Source organism: Ostrea edulis, chromosome 10 (genome assembly GCF_947568905.1).
Source record: "Ostrea edulis chromosome 10, xbOstEdul1.1, whole genome shotgun sequence".
Taxonomy (NCBI): domain Eukaryota; kingdom Metazoa; phylum Mollusca; class Bivalvia; order Ostreida; family Ostreidae; genus Ostrea; species Ostrea edulis.
The window spans coordinates 32,011,549-32,030,102 of record NC_079173.1 but is presented as its reverse complement, the minus strand read 5'-3'; the positions used below and the strand labels follow the sequence as shown (position 1 = coordinate 32,030,102).

General features: G+C 37.6%; 1 protein-coding gene across 1 annotated transcript; it reads left to right on the top strand.

Annotated features, from left to right (window-relative positions):
• Positions 1-2,988: 2,988 nt before the first annotated feature.
• LOC125656723 (neuropilin and tolloid-like protein 1) lies at positions 2,989-10,566 on the top strand. The gene is made up of 5 exons (XM_056150978.1): positions 2,989-3,256; positions 3,975-4,094; positions 8,017-8,179; positions 9,822-9,897; positions 10,294-10,566. Exons 1-5 carry the CDS (start codon positions 3,022-3,024, stop codon positions 10,450-10,452), a joined length of 753 nt encoding a protein of 250 aa, XP_056006953.1. The 5' UTR covers positions 2,989-3,021; the 3' UTR covers positions 10,453-10,566.
• The last annotated feature ends 7,988 nt before the right edge of the window (positions 10,567-18,554 follow it).

Below are 18,554 nucleotides of genomic sequence, written 5' to 3'. Positions count from 1 at the left end.
ATTGAACATTTGTTTTGGTTATTTACAACCGACAGTAAATCACATGCGGTATTGGATAGAACCCTACACCATATGCCCAATTTCCCCCTTCACAACAAACTTTCAAGCCCTATTAAAAATTGAATATTCATATTTATATCTTAAGAAAAATTATTAATAACTATCCAGGGCGTTTGTAAACAAACCCTTCACCCTCGTTTTTTTTTTTTTTTTTTTTTTTTTTTTTTTTTTTTTAAGCTTACCTGAGGTGAAAGCTCATGTGATATGGGTGCTGCTTCAGTATTTAGTGGATTTTTTTTTTATCCCAATGGTCATTAATTTGATTTAAGAAGGGGTGAACGTATATATGCTCTTCTTTCTGATAAAAACACTCTTTGGTGGGGATCCAGGTTAGAATAGGTCCTCAGTACCCCCTTGATTCTCGTAAGAGGCGGCTAAATGGGGCGGTCCTTCGGATGAGACCGCAAAAACCGAGGTATTGTGTCACAGCAGGTGTGACACGATAAAGACCCCTCCCTGCTCAATGGCCACAGGCGCCGAGCATGGGCCTAAGTTTTGCAGCCCTTCACCGGTAGTGGTGACGTCTCCATATGAGTGAAATATTTTCGAGAGGGACGTAAAACAATATTCAATCAATCAATCAATCTTTCAGAGAATATCTTATTTCTTAAACGTCACCGAATTATAACGTCATAATGTACAGCACGTCATAATGTGTACGACGTAACACATTCACCCTTGTGACTAAACATAAACTGCGCTTACGTTAATGCAAATAAAAAAAAAATCAAAAGATGATTTCTGGAAACGTTTTCCGTTCTATGGCAGACGACAAGGATTTGAAAAATGACTTTGTACCTTATGAACAGGTTAAGGACACCATCTCGAAAATTGAAGTTTTAAAAGCTGCAAATGCAAATGTTTCTTCATTCCTGCCGTCATGGGCTGATGATGAATATCTCATGCAGTTACACAAACCGAAGAAAATAAAGAAGAAAAATGTGTTTGAGACAAGCATAGAAACTGGAGAGGCAGTGCTGGAGAAAGAGTCAAAAGACAAGGCAACCATTGAGAGCGGACAGGCAATACCGAATGCAGAGAACGGACAAATCACACATTCTGTTCCTGAGATCAGTGGTGAAGAACTTGATATAAAAACAGAGGATGTTGCAGCATATTATATCCGGAGCATTGTCGAAAAGGCATGTGCAATAGTTTTCCATGATATAGCAGCCCAGAAACTAGATCAGGATGCCGGCAGTATTATGGTAGAAACAATGCATGTGAACACTTCAGATGCGAGCCAGGAAATGGAAAATGAGTGTCTACAGAAATATTTTAAATTACAAGAGTTAAAACAGAAAACCAAGCTAGTCAAAAGTGGACTGGACAAACCTGGGGAGCTTACTGCATTAGAAACAGGGAAAATACCAAAGTTTATTCCCCGAAAGCTGTTTCTATCGAGTATAGAAACCTTTAAACTTGCACCAGATACCCAGGATTCTACCAAGAACAAAGAAGCGAAGACCAAGCTCATGAAACCCAGGTCTTTACAGTATAGTTTCCTCTGCACCACGGGACTTTCTCCTGCGGAAGAACCCCGTGTGGTGAGACCATGGAGGGATCGCATTCTCAGGTTTCTTGGATTCAAAAAATAAACATTCTGAAAATTATGAAGATAGAAACGTGATTTTAAAGGATTTTTTTTTTTTGTTGTTTTTGTTTTTTGTTTGTTGGCATTTTGCAAACGTATTATGTATGTTCATGGTGTTCTTAAATGGATTAAATTTATTTTTAAACTGTTATACCTCTTGATTGTCCTCATTCTTACTCTAAATACTGTGAAATATTATGACGTCAGCACATTCATCAATTTAGTTAACAAATGGTGTACCCGAGGCGTGCACAAAACAAAACTTTCCAAGTATTTGATGAATATAAAACGAGCAAACATCACCATTTTTGTATGACAAGATATGACAAGGTAGAGTATCTGACGACTAAATATATAATCTTAAACATCAACTTTGGGAGGGAGGGGGGGGGGGGGGGGTAAAGAGAAAAGTCGCCCAGGCTTCTTGCATTCTTGGGATAATTATCTTATATTACGATTTAGACCTTATCCAGTGGAGGATTTAACCCCTCCCTAAAATTTTCAAATTTAAGGTAAATCGTGGTCTCTTGTGTGGAATAATGTAAACTATAAAAGAAGCAATAATTTCTTCCACTCTCGGAGAAATAGATGATAAAATCTTTAGATTTATTGAATTAATTTTATTGGGAGAACTTACGTTTTTTCCCAAAACCCTTAAAATTTGCGTCATTTTATGAATTTCACATAATTATAAATGACAGAAAATAGTAAAAATTACTACATAGCCCTGAGACATATCTCAAGCCCTATAAAATCTGTAAAACACAGGAACTTCCGAGGGCTTCGTCCCCCCCCCCCACCGGAGCTTTGCCCTGGACCCACAGGGGGTCGCAAGGTGGCCCTCAGACCCCTGCCTCATTAAGTTGCGCCCCCTAACCCAATTCCTAGATCCGCCCCCGTTTACCCATGCATGCATCATTCAACCCACTCGCCCCTGGAGGTCCAGGTTAGAATAGGTCCTCATTACCTCTTGCTTGTCGTAAGAGGCGATTAAATGGGGCGGTCCTTCGGATGGGGCCACAAAAACCGTGGCCCGTGTCACAGCAGACCTGTGGCACGATAAAGATCCCTCCCTGCTCTTTCAAAGGCCATGAAAGCGCCGAGCGCAGTGCATAGCATGCGGCCTGATCACCGGCAATGGTGACGTCTCCATATGAGTTGAATTAAAATATTCTCAAGTGGGACGTTAAACAGTATGCACCCCCCCCCCTCTCCTCCTATGCACCCACCCATTCTTGCATTATTACACTTCCTGATAAAAATTCTAGATCCGCCTTGCCTTTGGTATCTCACATTTCTGCTTCCTTCGCCTGTAGTTACGTCATCCTATGCAAAACCGCGGTGACGTGATATGGTTCTACGTAGACATGGAAGGTTATCAAATAAGGATATTGGTTCCAGTGTTATTTAATGCCCTGGAATCATTCATATGCGTATCCCGTGCCGGGGAGACATTTATAACGATTGACAGCTTGGGAGTTTGTAAGAATTCTCCTGTACGTGTGTTTGGAACTGGGATTTCAAGTGCGAAGGTCGTATCACAGAAAAGTTCCCTTTACATGAACGGATCGAATTGTGAAATGAAATGGAATTCAAAGCCAGGTACGTGTATTTTATCATTGATCTAAAAATAAAACTTGCTCTAACGGAAGGTCTACAAGACAATAAACACATTACCAAATCTATGTACAGGTCATGAGAAACAATATGGCGTCAAATGAAAACGTGATATAAATAAACATTAAAACAGAAATGTATTGATCACTAAGGGACCGGTCAATATTTATCGGGGAGTTGGGACCGTTGCATTCCATATTTCCCTTTTTTTTAAAAACTATTTTCTATCTTCTAGAATTAAAAAAAGTTGTTGTCCTATATCAGATATGTAATAAAAAAGTGTGTGTCCTATTTAATAAATAAATATAAATGTATGATTAAACAACATATTTAGATCTACTTCATTTTAAAAATCTCTGGAGTTCTTCATAATATTATCACTTGAAATGTTATATCAGCCGAGGGATTGAAGTTCCTGAGAAACTTTTGATCACTTTCAGTTTGTCATATTTGTTCGGTAATTTGTCTTGTGAAGTTACAATTATTTTCATCTTATTCTTTTTTTTTTTTTTTTTTTTTCTTTTTCTTATAAGGATTGAATAGATATAAACATTTTAATTACATATCAAAACTTGAATTCATTTTCTATAGAAGTATCCAGGAGTACCCCCCCCCCCCCCCTCCCCGTACTTCCGTGTGTCTTGGATCCTATGAGTACGGTATATATTAGTACATTACTATGACGTATGAAATATTTTCCCAGGTACCCGCACGCTTTTAATTGTGTCCTTTGCTCAGAATGGTTCGTGTGCTGACCAGTTGGATGTCTCACCCAGTCTTTCTTCCGAAGCAAATACGTTTTGCGGGGCCAATTCTACAAATGGTAAGGTTTTAAGGAACATATAGGGACCATGTGCGTGTGTGGTAGGTACATGTATATACAAATGTATGTGTGGCTGTGTATGTTCAGTACACCATATCAATTTTTTTTATTGTTTATTTTCTTTTTTCTTTAAATTATATATATATATATATATATATAAAGCACAGAACATTTCACTTTATTTGGATACCTACTTCCGCCCCTACTCGGGGTTGAACTCACGACCTGCGGGAACCAAATCTCCTAGCAGCATGTAACCATCGCGCTAGACCGCTCGACCATCTAGGCAAGTGAAAAACTTGCTTTCGATGACGATGGAATTCTCGCCACACTGTCACACGCTACACGGTCATTGAAAATGAAAATGGGATACAGTTATTTAACGCACATTTAAGAGGATCATACATGATACACATTGCATTCGAAATATTTATACATACAACACATAAATAGTAGGGCTGAAACGATATATGCCCCCTTCACGATACAATACGTATTGCAATACTTATACCACGAATCAATATTTTCAATACGACACACTTTACAGAAGAAACCAATGAATCATAATTTAAAAAAGAAAATGTTGCCAGACGGTAAGATGTCTGTTGGCTCTGTTTAAACCGATAAAGTTCATTATTATTTTCGTGAGCCTCAAGTCAAACAGTCTGAACGTTATTCGACGCTATTTTGTCCCTCATGCAGGTAGGAATGATGAGTACAGGCTGAGCATGATATATTTTATTGCACCCATGTGTAATAAAGGTATCTAACCGAAAATCGTGGCAATGAATCGAACATTGAATAGAGCGTTTATATTGAACAGTATCGATATTTCGGTGAATCGTATCAGTTCTAATAAATAGCAATGAACTCGTGAGCGTGTGACGGCGTGGCGAGAATTCCACCGCAGGGTATCCAAATAAAGTGAAATTTTCTTCACTTAGGGCAGTTATGTTCATTTAAGAGTTCGTTGATAGACCCTACTTTCTTAAAGTCTCGGATCTGAGAAGATACAAGACCGCTTATATATATATATATATATATATATATATATATATATATATATATATATGATAATACTAAATTATAATGTTTATGTAACGAACAAAATCAATTCTGGACAAACCCTTTCATAACGTGCATTAACATTTTTTTTATCTCGCCCATTTCCCCACAGGTTAATAAACGTGTATGATCCATGAATTTTGCAGTGTTGTCAATGTAAAATGTAAATATAAAGAAATATCTTGGTAGAAAGTGATAGTCCTGAACATGATGCAGTCATAAAATTTCAATGCAGAAATGATGTAATCTGAAATACACAATTGTATCTTTATTAATTTTTCAGAATTTTGTAATTTATCACACACCACTTACTCCGACTAGAAAACACTTTAACACAAAACTACTCAAAATATTTTCCTTTTCACTCAGAACATCTCTTAGATAGTATAGTATTATGACTAGTTTGTAGCTTTCCTGATCATTTTGTCTGTCGTCCGACTGACTCCGTCCGTAAATATTAACACTTTTTATTTTTTTCTCCAAAACCACAAGGCCATTTTAACCAAAATTGCCATGATTTATAAAGCATCCTTGGATATTGTTGAAATGAAGAGTTGTTCCCCTTTTCAAAGGGAAAATATTTTTTTTTTTTTTTTTTTTTTTTTTTTTTTTGAATAGTGAAAATATAGGTGACATGTTTTAAGATTTAAATTTCCTTAAGAACCACCAGAACAGGCAAAACTTGATATGTAAAAGCTTGCCTAAGGAGTGGAGGTTCACAGTTGTTCAAACCATGCCCCATACTTTATATCTGACACGTACATTGTATATCAGTTGTTCAAATCACCCCCCCCCCCCCCAAACCGGTCGCGGTAGCTCAGTGGTAGAGCATTAGCTTCGTAACCGGGAGGTCGTGAGTTCGAACACCGCTCGTGCCATGGCCGCGTCAAACCTAAGATGTTAACATTAAACATAGATTGTGATTGCCCCTTTTCCAAACGCTCGGCATTTAGAAGTGAGAATCACGTAAATGAGCTTAAAACGGAGATCCCATGTCGCGACAGGCGTTGGCACGATAAAGAACCACCACTGCTACGGCCCTGAGCGCAAAGCATAGGTCTAAGTTTGCGATACTTCACCTACAGCTGGTGCCGTCTCATTCACAGGCAATTATGTCGCTCGGGTTGAAATTTACTATTAAAGAGTACTGTTTAACAGTAAATTTCAACCCGGGCGATATAATTGCCTGTTTTCTCAATGAGTGAAAAATTCTGGAGTTCGGGGACGTAAATTTTTTTATAAAAACAATCAATCACCCCTCCCCCTCCTTTAAAATCCACCTATGACGTCATTCTTTTGTTCGAACACTCCATTATTTTTCAGGAATGGAGTGTTCGGAAAGTAGGTCAACCTTTATACAAGTAGATATAAATGCATGCAACAAAAGAATGAAAAACGTAAGACATGATTAAAATGCACAAAGTTTAGTAGCAAGGGGCCCAGCAAAGGTGGATTTTAAGTGGGTCAATGCACTCGTATCACTCCATTCCTTAAAAGCAATGGACCTCGGTCCATTACTTTTAAGGAATGGAGCGATACTCTTACATTAACCCTCACATATTGCAACTTTGATATTCTAGTGTAGTCCCTACAAAGTTTTACATAGGGATATATAGAAAATTTGATCTAGATTCTTCTTTTCAAGAACAACCTGTAGGACCATTAAAATATGCAAGGATCCTCAGGTAGTGTAGATTTACCTTTATTCAAATCAGCCCCCCCCCCCCCCCCCCCCAATCTTTAAAAATCTAATATATCTCTAGAGCAACAGTGTCATGATTATTCATATTAACACGCAAACCTCCCTAGGTAGTGCAGATTCCTGTTTATTCAAATCAGGGCCCTGAAGTGTCGGGGTCTCAATGGGGTATGGTAATTTTCATTGGTAATATATGTGGAAAATCTTGTAAAGAATAACAAGTGTGCAACAACATCCGATAGTGCAGATTTCAATTCATTCAAATCAAAGTCCGGGAAGGATCGAATTTTTACAGGGTAATACATGTATACATACTCGTAATATATGAGGAAATTATTTTTTAAAAATCTTCTCATGAGCAGCAGGACCCTGATTAGTCAAATCAATGATTAATGATTATATGTAAGCGCCCTCAGGTAATGCAGATTAAAGTTTTTAAATCATGGCGGAAGAGGGTGGTAAAACAAAAAATACCGGAATGACATTGGAATATTATATGTACAACATGTATACTCTTTGCCAAACAGCCTGCTATAATTAGTTATTGATATGTAAGCATTCCAATGTAGTGCCGATTCATATTTAAGTAGGATTAGACTTCAACTGGAGTTCAGAATTTACATGAAAATACATGCATGTTTTGAAGAGAAAAAAACTTTTCAAGAGTAGCAGGGCCACATTGATATGAAACATCCCCATGCTGTGTGGATTCAAGTTTAGTACATTACGTAAAATCATAAGATGGTCACCATGGGGATAGGTTGAGGTCATAATACGGGGTCAAAATTTGTCATAGGATTAAAGGGGGTAAAAATCTTTAGGTGAAGGACAACTGTGCCAAGGTAAGTCAGGTGAGCCCTGTGGCCCATTGGGACTCTTGGGATTTTGTTTCACCTTATTTCCAGTACATTTTATTTTTTACTCTCTTTTATTTACATGGTCCATGATGTTTTGTTTAAATCAAATTTCCATTCATTGTAATAAATCTATGATCTGAATTTCACCCAAGATAATTAAAAGTTTAAATCGCAAGCTTCGCCTGCACGCACCCACAGCATGCGCAGATGTTTGGAATACATTTCTAGAACCCATATCATTAAAGACTTATTAGTCACTAAAAAAAAATGCTGACTTCATTTCGATCTGTATTGCCTTTAGGGACGGATTATGTGGTGGATTTTCAGGGCGATCTCACCATGTTATACACAACAAAAATTGGTCGTCCATACGGCGGCTGGGAATTCACTGCAATTTTGACGCCATTCACGGAATCGTCCGGCGGAAAGTGTTCGGAATCGGAATTCCTTTGTGACGACAACAGGTACATAACTATATGCTGAAGCAGTAGCGAGTTATTTGTCAGGTTCATATTTGGGATGGCCACTGTTTTTGCTTTAACGGGCTAACAGAGGTTTCCCGTGGGTTGTTTAAAGAACAAAGTTTAATTGTTTTCATTGGAAGCATATTTTAGTAAGCTAAAGATTGAGGATTGATTGATTATATGTTGTTAAAAGTCCCGCTCGAGAATATTTCACTCATATGGAGACATCACCACTGCCGGTAAAGGACTGCAAAATTTAGGCCTGTGCTCGGCGCTTATGGCTTTTGAACACGAAGGAGTCTTCATCGTGCCACACCTGCTGCGAGGCGGGATTTCGGTCTTTGCGGTCTCACCCGAAGGACCGCCCCATTTGGTCGCTTCTTACGACAAGCAAGGGGTACTGAGGACCTTTCTAACCCGGATTCCCACGGGATTTAATAATGAGGAACAATTTTCATTGAAAATAATTAAATTTAATTCATCAATTCAAAAACCTTCACATGGTGGGAATAATTGGATCACACATACACAGTCACACACACGCGCATGCGTGTGTCTGTGCGTGCGTGTGTGTTTTTTCAATGATACACTGTCTGAACGAGGCTGAATTCCATTTGATGTTTTATCATTAAAGGGAAAGGCAACCCTAACCACATTGATGCTTTTATGAATAAAGTATTGCTTACTGATATCGTAAATGACAGTCTTTAACAACAAAAAACCCTTGCTTAACGATTAAACCACTATTAATCTATCATGTATCTTAAATTACCCGCCGCTAAGAGAGCGGCCTTTGACGTCACACCGTCGGTTCCGGATTATTTCATTAGTAGCACTCTAAACATGACAAATCGCGTACAGTTAAGTTTGGAGCCGTATAGATTTGAGCCCGTTCTTTTGCAAGAAGAAATTAAGTTCAGTCGAGTCGCAGATCAAGCAAATTGCAGCTTAGCAAATGTCTCGAATTACGCAAATGAGGGATCCACATTGTCTTTATTTTTCAATTACATAGTCTTTTCTTTTCAAATGACTTGGTAGGGTCAGGAATTTTTTTTTGGGGGGGGGGGGAAACAAAAACAGAAAGGCATCAACCTATTTATTCGTAAAATCTGACACATGATTTTAGAATCTCAAAACCGGAACAGACGGTGTGACGTCAAAAGTATTGATTTTTTTTATCTTGAATACAAAAGAGTTCTTATGTTCCTTAAAAGAGTTCTACACCATGGCAGCCTCTATAGATGACGGGAATTTCGATTTTTAACGTTTTCAAATTAGTACTGACGCTTATCTAGGCCGTATATCAACAGAATAGTATGACAAAATCAAGTTAAATCCTATCATTTATCACGTAAAAAATTTTTTGGGTTGCCTTCCCCTTTAAATGCATAATAACATTAACACGGACTTCTGTATAATACTTGGGAATTGATGAAATACTAATATGGTCGTCCGCCTCAATGCTATCCTCAAGCACTTACTCGTAGGAACCAGTAGAAACTATTCATACTGACCTCAACATCATCCGCACAAGGGGTCATTATTTATTGGTCAATGATCTTTCTTATTTAAGCCCTTCTAAGCTGGAAGTTGGAAAAGGTTTACATACTGTGACTTGTATTTAATTGTTTTATCTTCCCAGATGTATAGCCAGCTCCCTAGTGTGTAATGGAGACCGCAACTGTATAGACAGAACGGACGAAAACAATGCAACATGCGTCAGTACAAATCAAAATTTCAAAGTAAAGGTAGATTGATTTTAAACCCACAGATAACTCATAATGAATGAAGATACCAGTTTTCACAACTCTGTGGGAGCTTGTTCTTGTAGAGGTTTGCTGTACAGTAAAGTTTTTTTCCCCCCTTCTAAATCCATAAAGAAATGATATTTATAATAGTTCTGTTATGTGAATTTTCGGCAGGAGATCCGATTGTAAAACTTTAACCTGTGGGGTTATATATCTTACGAATAACACGATTTTTTTTAAAGAATATGATAATCAAGTACCAAAGTCATCTTGTAGCAGCATTTCAGATAAAAATGGGGAAACATGTCAAATTCTATCAGTACTTTCTGTACTTTGTTTTATCCAGTGGTTATTTGTGTATTTCAGTCATCTGGTAGCGATGTCACCGAAAATACTGCTGTACTGATGGTTATCATTATGACGATAGTATCCGTGGCAACGGCCGTCATCACTGCTGTCGTCTTCAAACTGAAGCGCAAGAGACCAAGATCTACCCACTACGAAACGTCCGAGGAAGATGTGTAACACATGTTGATATTAGATTATTGTGTTTACAATATACCAACAAAATTATGTACATCAGTAATTAACAATAAATGATGGAAATCGTGGTCAAATTAAACAAAAGGTAGGATTTTATAGATTTGTTTTCTTGTTTACTTAATTTGAAGAATGGGTACAATCGATCCGGTCCGTTTCCATTTTTTTCATCTGTGTTAGAAACCATGATTAACTACTCAAAAAACAACAAAAAAATCAGAACAAGTCGGAAACCACAATCAGCAATGTACAAAATGAAACTCCAGTTCATGCTAGTAATCATGATAGCCAATGATCATAAAGTTTGTACAATAAAGTTTGACACCCAGACTTGATACCGTGATCATCAAATAATAAAAAAAAAAAAAAAAACCCACACGTATTTAAGGTAGGGCTTTCATATTTTGTATTTCTTCGATTTCTTATGGCGAGAAATTTCATAGGTTGTAATCTCTTGATTTTGGAGGTTAACCTGCTTTTAAGAGTGCTCTCATATTTAATAAGTATACATACTATAGGGTTATTGAACTTATATTGGTGAATATTGGCACGAGTTGGCTGCCAAAATGCACGAGCTTGCGAGTGCATTTTGACAGCCAACAAGTGTCAATATTCACCAATATAAGTTCAATAACCCATTTTTTTTATATAGCTAAAGTATTTAGTTGTTAAATTATATCCCTTTTCACTCAAACTACTCCAAAATAGATGAGGATTCATCAATATTGGCATCTTAGGTGAAGATGTGCAATAACAGCATCGTCAGCATGCATTTCTTAACTGTTCAATATTTAACCCGTCATTAATACATGAAGCAAACGGATTTTGTAAATTGGGACATCATAATTTATGTACAGTAAAACATATTGCTTTTAAAAGTCAATATTGAACGCTCTTGTACTCGGAATGTTTCGGGCGCATACAATTTACGCAATACAAAGTTAGCGTTCAATAAATTCTCAGGATATTGAACGCTAACATTCTCTAGATTTTACGCAGATTTTATAATAGACTATTTATTAGCTATATAATAAAATGTATTATTCTTAAATTTTGGAGGGATGGATCTCCACAACCAGAGACAGCACAATCTCCATTTTCTCACAGTGGTGGTAGATGATCACTATAACCCTACGACCCTACTTTATAACTTTCAGGCCCCGGGGTAGGGGTCTTCGATGTTTCCAAACCCGATGTATATTCAGTTAAATGATAATGCATTATGAGTAAAAATTAGAGGGATGGATCTCCATAACCAGGGAGAGAGAGAGAGATAGAATACCATCACCATTTTGTCACATTTGTGGGAGTTGACAATTTACCCTAAAAATATCAGGCCGCGGGGTAGGATTCTTTGATGTTTCCGAACCCGATGTGTATTCACCAAGTGTAATGTATTATTAATAATACATGTAATTGGAGGAGCAGGTCTCCATAATCAGAAAGAGTATCATTACCATTTTTTATAGTGGTGGTAGCTGACAATTATAATCCCGTCGTCAAAATTTCAGGCCCCGGGGTAAGGATCTTCGATGTTTCCGAATCTGATATTCATTCATTAAGTGTATTATGAAGAAAACTTGAAGAGGCAGATCTCTACAATTTGGAGAATGCAGTTCACTATTGAATATCAAAGAATTTCTTAACTTTTTCACTTAGATGTAGACATCGCATTTTTGCATTATTCAGTATACAACTTCCACTTTCAAACACAAGTCAATCACAACAAATCCCCGTGTAATTTACAATATTCCATTTACTTTCTATTTTTATTCATCTAAGCTTCAAAACTCCTATGTCTGATTTTGACCTATATTCTATATCCTCTTATGCATGCCAGTGTTAATTTCTAGTTTATATAATATTTACTGATTTATATAATGCCAAAATGGTATTCATGGATTTTTATGCCCTCTCCCCCTCCACTTCAAAGAAGAGGGGCGTGTATTGCTTTGCACCACTTGTTGTCCGCTCAATATCTTGAGAACCATTCACTTGATCGTAATGATATTTCATATGTGGGTTGGTTACGAGTAGAAGAGGACACCTATTGTTTTTCAGGTCAAGGGTCAATCTACTTTGGACATAGGAAGGCACTGTCCGCTCAATATCTTGAGAACAGACATCAAACTTGGTACACTGGTACATCTTTAGGAGAAGATAACCCCTCTTGATTTTGAGGTCACATGGTCAAGGATCAAACTGGATATAGGAAGACATTGTCCGCTCAATATCTTGAGAACCCTTTGCTTGACAGACATCAAACTTGGTACACCGGTACATCCCAAGGAGTAGATGACCCCTATTGATTTTTAGGTCACATGGTCAAGGGTCAAACTGGACATAGGAATATACTGACCGCTCAATGTCTAGAGAACCCTTTGCTTGACAGACATCAAACTTGGTACACTGGTACATCTGCAGGAGAAGATGACCACTATTGATTTTGAGGTCATATGGTCAAGGGTTAAACTGGACATAATAATATTAAATAAGAAGTAGATGACCCCTATTGATCTTTAGGTCTCATGGGCAATCCACTCCTGACATAAGAAGATATTTTCTCTCATATCTACGTATGTAAGATACAGATATTCTATGAAAGAAAGGTATGTAATATATTTCTTTCTCTCATATCTACGTATGTAAGATACAGATATTCTCAAACTCCCCGTCGAGGCCTCATTACGTCACAGTGCCTACGAATAGACCTCTCCTATGTGACGCACCACAATATACAGATTTGTATATTGTGAGTCCGCGATTATCACGTAGACAAATTACACTAAAGAAGTAGTTCGCAGTTAAAAGTTTGAAGATATTGATATTAAGAGCATTAATATAAAAGTATGGATTTTATTTTAAACATAAAATGATCAAAAGATCATTAAAAAGTAGGGAGACTCTGTTCAAATTATTGTGTAAAGTAATGAACTTGATGTTTACGTTCTTGTTTTGAACGTTGTTTACGTTTGACGTTATGTTTTTTCGTCATTCTACAGTGACGTCACAGTATACCCGGCCTAAGAAATCGCTATCCCATAATGCCTAAGTGGAAGAGTTTGGTTTGTGAGCAAACGAACTCTGGTGGAAGTTTGCAGATATTCTATGAAAGAAAGGTATGCAAGATATTTCTATCTTTCATATCACGTGACGTTTATCTTACATATCCCGTGACGTCATAATCAATACACAACTAGCTTGCAACTTACCTCGCCTCGATTGGGAATACCCCTCGATTGACGAACACTAGCGTCTGCAAAGCTCTTGTACAAAAAATGACAGATTGTAATGTCCCTGATAATATCGAGGTGTATGTGACCGGACACAAAAATACACATTCCTTGAACAATTACTGCACACTCAACAACAGTCACAAATTCCTCATACACCTAGATGTCATCCGGTGCATTATGCCAGTTCACAGAAACCCAACCCACACGGTCTATTAGTTCTAAGCCTACCTCCAAATTCACTCTGTCAACGTCTACTGTCCGTGTTTCAGGTGAAATAAGTGCCTTCAATATCCATGAGACTCGAGTCCTTGCACGCGTGGAAAACGAAAGTCTAGCCATGCCCATATTCACCAACAAAAACCACTTGGAATCTCTCTTCACACACTCGTCATTAAATAACTGCTCAATTAATATCAATATCAATGCTCCTCTAAGAAAAAAACATGCAGTTGTGGATTCATATTCTGATTAGGTCTGTCAAAATGTTTCGCGCTGATGGACTGTCGAGTTACGTCACGCATCACCTTGATTATTGATTTATTCAAAGAGGAATAACTCTAATACAATTCACTTATACACTCGTCGACCGATTTTTTTGTCGGCAACGTAGTTGCCAAAATGAAGGTCGTAGAATTCGATTCTGGTGTTATTTTTAATGTACAGCGAAATATTAATTAATTGGAAAATTCTCAAAATGGCGTCTCTAGGCACAAGGAAAACGGAAAACTCTAGAAATATGAGAGAAAAATACTCTCTTATGAGTTGCCATGAAATATTAAGGTGATTCCACCCTCGGGGTTGCAAAAAAGCGGTAAAACCCTCGGCAAAGCCTCGGGTTTCACAGCTTTTTTGCAACCCTCGGGTGGAATCACCTTATATTTCATGGATACTCATAAGAGAGTCTTATATTCTCTCATATCTACGTATGTAAGATACAGATATTCTATGAAAGAAAGGTATGTAAGATATTTCTATCTTTCATATCACGTGACGTTTATCTTACATATCCCGTTACGTCATAATCAATACACAACTAGCTTGTAACTTGCCTCGCCTCGATTGACGAACACTAGCGTCTGCAAAGCTCTTGTACAAAAAATGACAGATTGTAATGTCCCTGATAATCTCCAGGTGTATGTGACCGGACACAAAATTACACATTCCTTGAACAACTACCGCACACTCAACAACAGTCACAAATTCCTCATACACCTATGTCATTCGGTGCATTATGCCAGTTCACAGAAACCCAGCCCACACGGTCTATTAGTACTAGGCCTACCTCCACATTCACTCTGTCAACGTCTACTGTCCCTATATGTGTCTCAGGTGAAATAAGTGCCTCCAATGTCTATGAGACTCGAGTCCTTGCACGCGTGGAAAACGAAAGTCTAGCCATGCCCATATTCACCAACAAAAACCACTTGGAATTTCTCTTCACACACTCGTCATTAAATAACTGCTCAATTAATATCAATATTAATGCTCCTCTAAGAAAAAAAATGTGCAGTTGTGGATTCATATTCTGATTAGGTCTGTCAAAATGTTTCGCGCTGATGGACTGTCGAGTTACGTCACGCATCACCCTGATTATTGATTTATTCAAAGAGGAATAACTCTAATATCATTCACTTATACACTCGTCGCCGAGTTTTTGTCGGCAACGTAGTTGCCAAAATTAAGGTCGTAGAATTCAATTCTGGTGTTATTTTTGATGTACAGCGAAAAATTAATTAATTGGAAAATTCTCAAAATGGCGTCGCTTGGCACAAGAAAAACGGAAAACTCTAGAAATATGAGAGAAAAATACTCTCTTATGAGTTGCCATGAAATATTAAGGTGATTCCACCCTCGGGGTTGCAAAAAAGCGGTAAAACCCTCGGCAAAGCCTCGGGTTTCACAGCTTTTTTTGCAACCCTCGGGTGGAATCACCTTATATTTCATGGCTACTCATAAGAGAGTCTTATAGTCTGTTCAATATTTTGAATTGGTGATGCTACTATCAATTAAATGATGCATGTGTATAACCCTTTTCAATTTTGCACCATGGGGGCATATAATTGTTTTACAAACATCTCTGACATGGCCGTAGGAACCGGGGGGGGGGGGGGTCCCCCCCCCAATATTTTTCCCACCAAAAAAATCATAGTAAAATTCACATATTGTGTAATGTATAATTATTTTTAAGCAGAAAGTTCATTTAATTCAATGAGACTCAGAGTCAGTCAGTGTGACTGTCCTTTAGCTTAAATAAAAAAAATATTATGAAATGCACTTAATGCCTTAACATTTCTTAGGGCATCATCCAAAAGGTCGTAATAATGAGGTAATGGTTCGGTTCTCGTTCCCAGCTCCGCATCTGGCGTCAAACCTATGATATGTAGTGACTGTTCCTTTGCCAAGTGCCTGGCACTAGTGTCGTTTAAAGTCCTTTACCGGTATTTGTTGACGACTCATACCAGTGAAAAAATCTCGCAAGGGACGACTGATCAAAAGGTATCTAATGTGTGTGACCTTGACTAACTTTCAAGGTCTAATAATTCATTAGATAGCTTGTTCATAGAAACTTCGTCTTGATACAAAAATGTCTATGCCCAACTGCCCTAATACGAGTTCAACGTTTGTATATATTTAAAATCTTTTCTTAAAGCTAATATGATGAATTGTTGACTTTATTATCATCACAGTTTTTATGGTAAAGGTAAACCCGACAATGTGTGAAGTACTATTTATCAGTGACGTAACACCCCCAATGTGACGTAGGTCATGACGTGTAACAACTTATTCAAAGCTAGTAAAGTCTCAGGCTGTCAAGACCTGTTTAATTCTTGGTTCAAGAGTAGACACTATCGTATCAGTGTAAGATCAACCTTCCGCACAGTTTTAACTTTGATTATATTTCAGTGTATGCCCAGACGGACGAAAGAAAGGCATTTTTCGAAAAAGTGCACGAAGAAGCAAGGAATGCAGGAAACAAGGGATGGGGAGCTCTAAGTTTTCTTGTTAGACTCAAAGGGCAACTTTTTAAGAAATATCCTCTTCCAACAAGCATACCTAATATCCCAACTTCGAATATTCGAAAAGATGCTGTTTCCTCAGAGCTTTATCCAAATGATGCTCCTTCTGAGCTTATCCCGATTCAGATATATGGTGATGGGAATTCTCTCTTTTTTATGTTTAGATGTGAGGACAATTTTAAGGAAATGAGGGTACGAATTGTGTTTGAACTTGTTTCAAACCTGAAGCGCTACACGAATGAAAACACCTTTGTGACCATGTCCACAAACAAAAGTTTGAAAGTTCCCTGTCAGAAGAGTGTTTAATTACTGGTGATTTGATTGCTTCGTTACAAAAGAAAACAATAAAAACAACAAAGAACGGTTACTATTCAAGCCTTTTACATATGTTCGTAGCTTCTAACGTTTTGCAGAAACCAATCATGTCGATTTTCCCCGAGGTGCAAAACGCTGGTGTAAACAGACAAGATCATAATCAGATTATTGTTCCTCTTGACCGTGCTGATGCTAAAGAATATCAGGATGCTATCTACATCATGTGGACTCAAACAATTGCTACAAAAATAGATGGTTGGACACCTAATTATTTTGTTGCCTGTATTCACAAGCATGAGGAACCTCTTTCAAAGCGTTCGAGGTTATCCTTTGAGGATTCTGAACCTCATCGCTCAATTGAACCAAAACAGTCACAAGATAGTCCTTCCCCACTCTTGGAGTCTAACACAAATGAGGAGTCTATTGAAACAGGTAAATTGGGGGAAACTGCAAACAAAGAAACAGACAAACATGTTAAGTTTGTTTCCTTTATTGATTCTTCTTCTTCAGAAGATGATATCTCAGAAATACCAGTTCAAAAGGCCCAGGTTGTACATGGAAAATGGCATACACCAGAGATCGGTAGTACTCCAAATCAGCCACGGAATATTTTCTTTCCAGCAAAAAAGTTTGGTAGAAAGATGAGATCTTTCAATGCCTCCTGGTTTGATCGGTGGTCTTGGTTACATAATGTAGAAATCAAAGATGTATTCTGTTTTCCTTGCATAAAATCATTTCAGAAGAAGACTCTCAGTTATCACAAGAAAGAAAAAGCTTTCATATCAAGTGGTTTTAAAAACAAGAAAAAAGGAACCACAAAATTCGCCGCACACGAGAAAAGTGATTGCCTTAAAGAGGCAATGGAAAGGGAGTTTACGATAAAGGAGGAGGTTAAAGATGTTGGAGAATGTCCTTCAAAGACACACGAAGTCGAAAAGAAGTCTAAAAGAGAGAATTTGCTTAAAATCACAAACATTTTGAAATTTCTTGCTCGACAAGGAATTGATCTTCGGGGTGACAAAGACGAGAAAAACTCGAACTTTAATCAACTTCTCGTGCCAGAGGCTAAACGCGATCCCCAGCTTCAGGAATGTCTACAACGTAAGACAAGTAAGTATGTTGCTCCAGATATACAAAATGAAAATTTGCAGGTTTTGCGACAAATTGTTGCTTTCATCAAATCGTCTGAATTGTTTTCAATAATGGCAGTTAAAAATTCTCGAAAGGGACGTTAAACAATATACAATCAATCTATCCTAACCCTGCATCTTTTAACATATTACACGTTTTGTTATATAGAAGAAGGGTTATCAAGATATTGTAAACAAGAGACAGGCCCGTAGGAAGCAATTTCACTTGGGGGGGGGGGGGGGGGGGACCACACCAAAGTAATTAACGACAAAAAAGTTATATCGACAAAACCATTAGTAAAAAGATAACTGCATAAATATGTGAAAGCATTGAGGTGTACGTCATGTACATAAATCTAATTATGTACATAGAATCTAATTAGTTTCCC

Bases quoted from the DNA above. Each gene is read 5' to 3' on its own strand.
- LOC125656723 (XM_056150978.1), top strand. From the start codon at position 3,022: ATGGAAGGTTATCAAATAAGGATATTGGTTCCAGTGTTATTTAATGCC. The intron at 3,257-3,974 runs GTACGTGTATTT...ATATTTTCCCAG, and splicing joins GAAATGGAATTCAAAGCCAG to GTACCCGCACGCTTTTAATT. The intron at 8,180-9,821 runs GTACATAACTAT...TTATCTTCCCAG, and splicing joins TTCCTTTGTGACGACAACAG to ATGTATAGCCAGCTCCCTAG.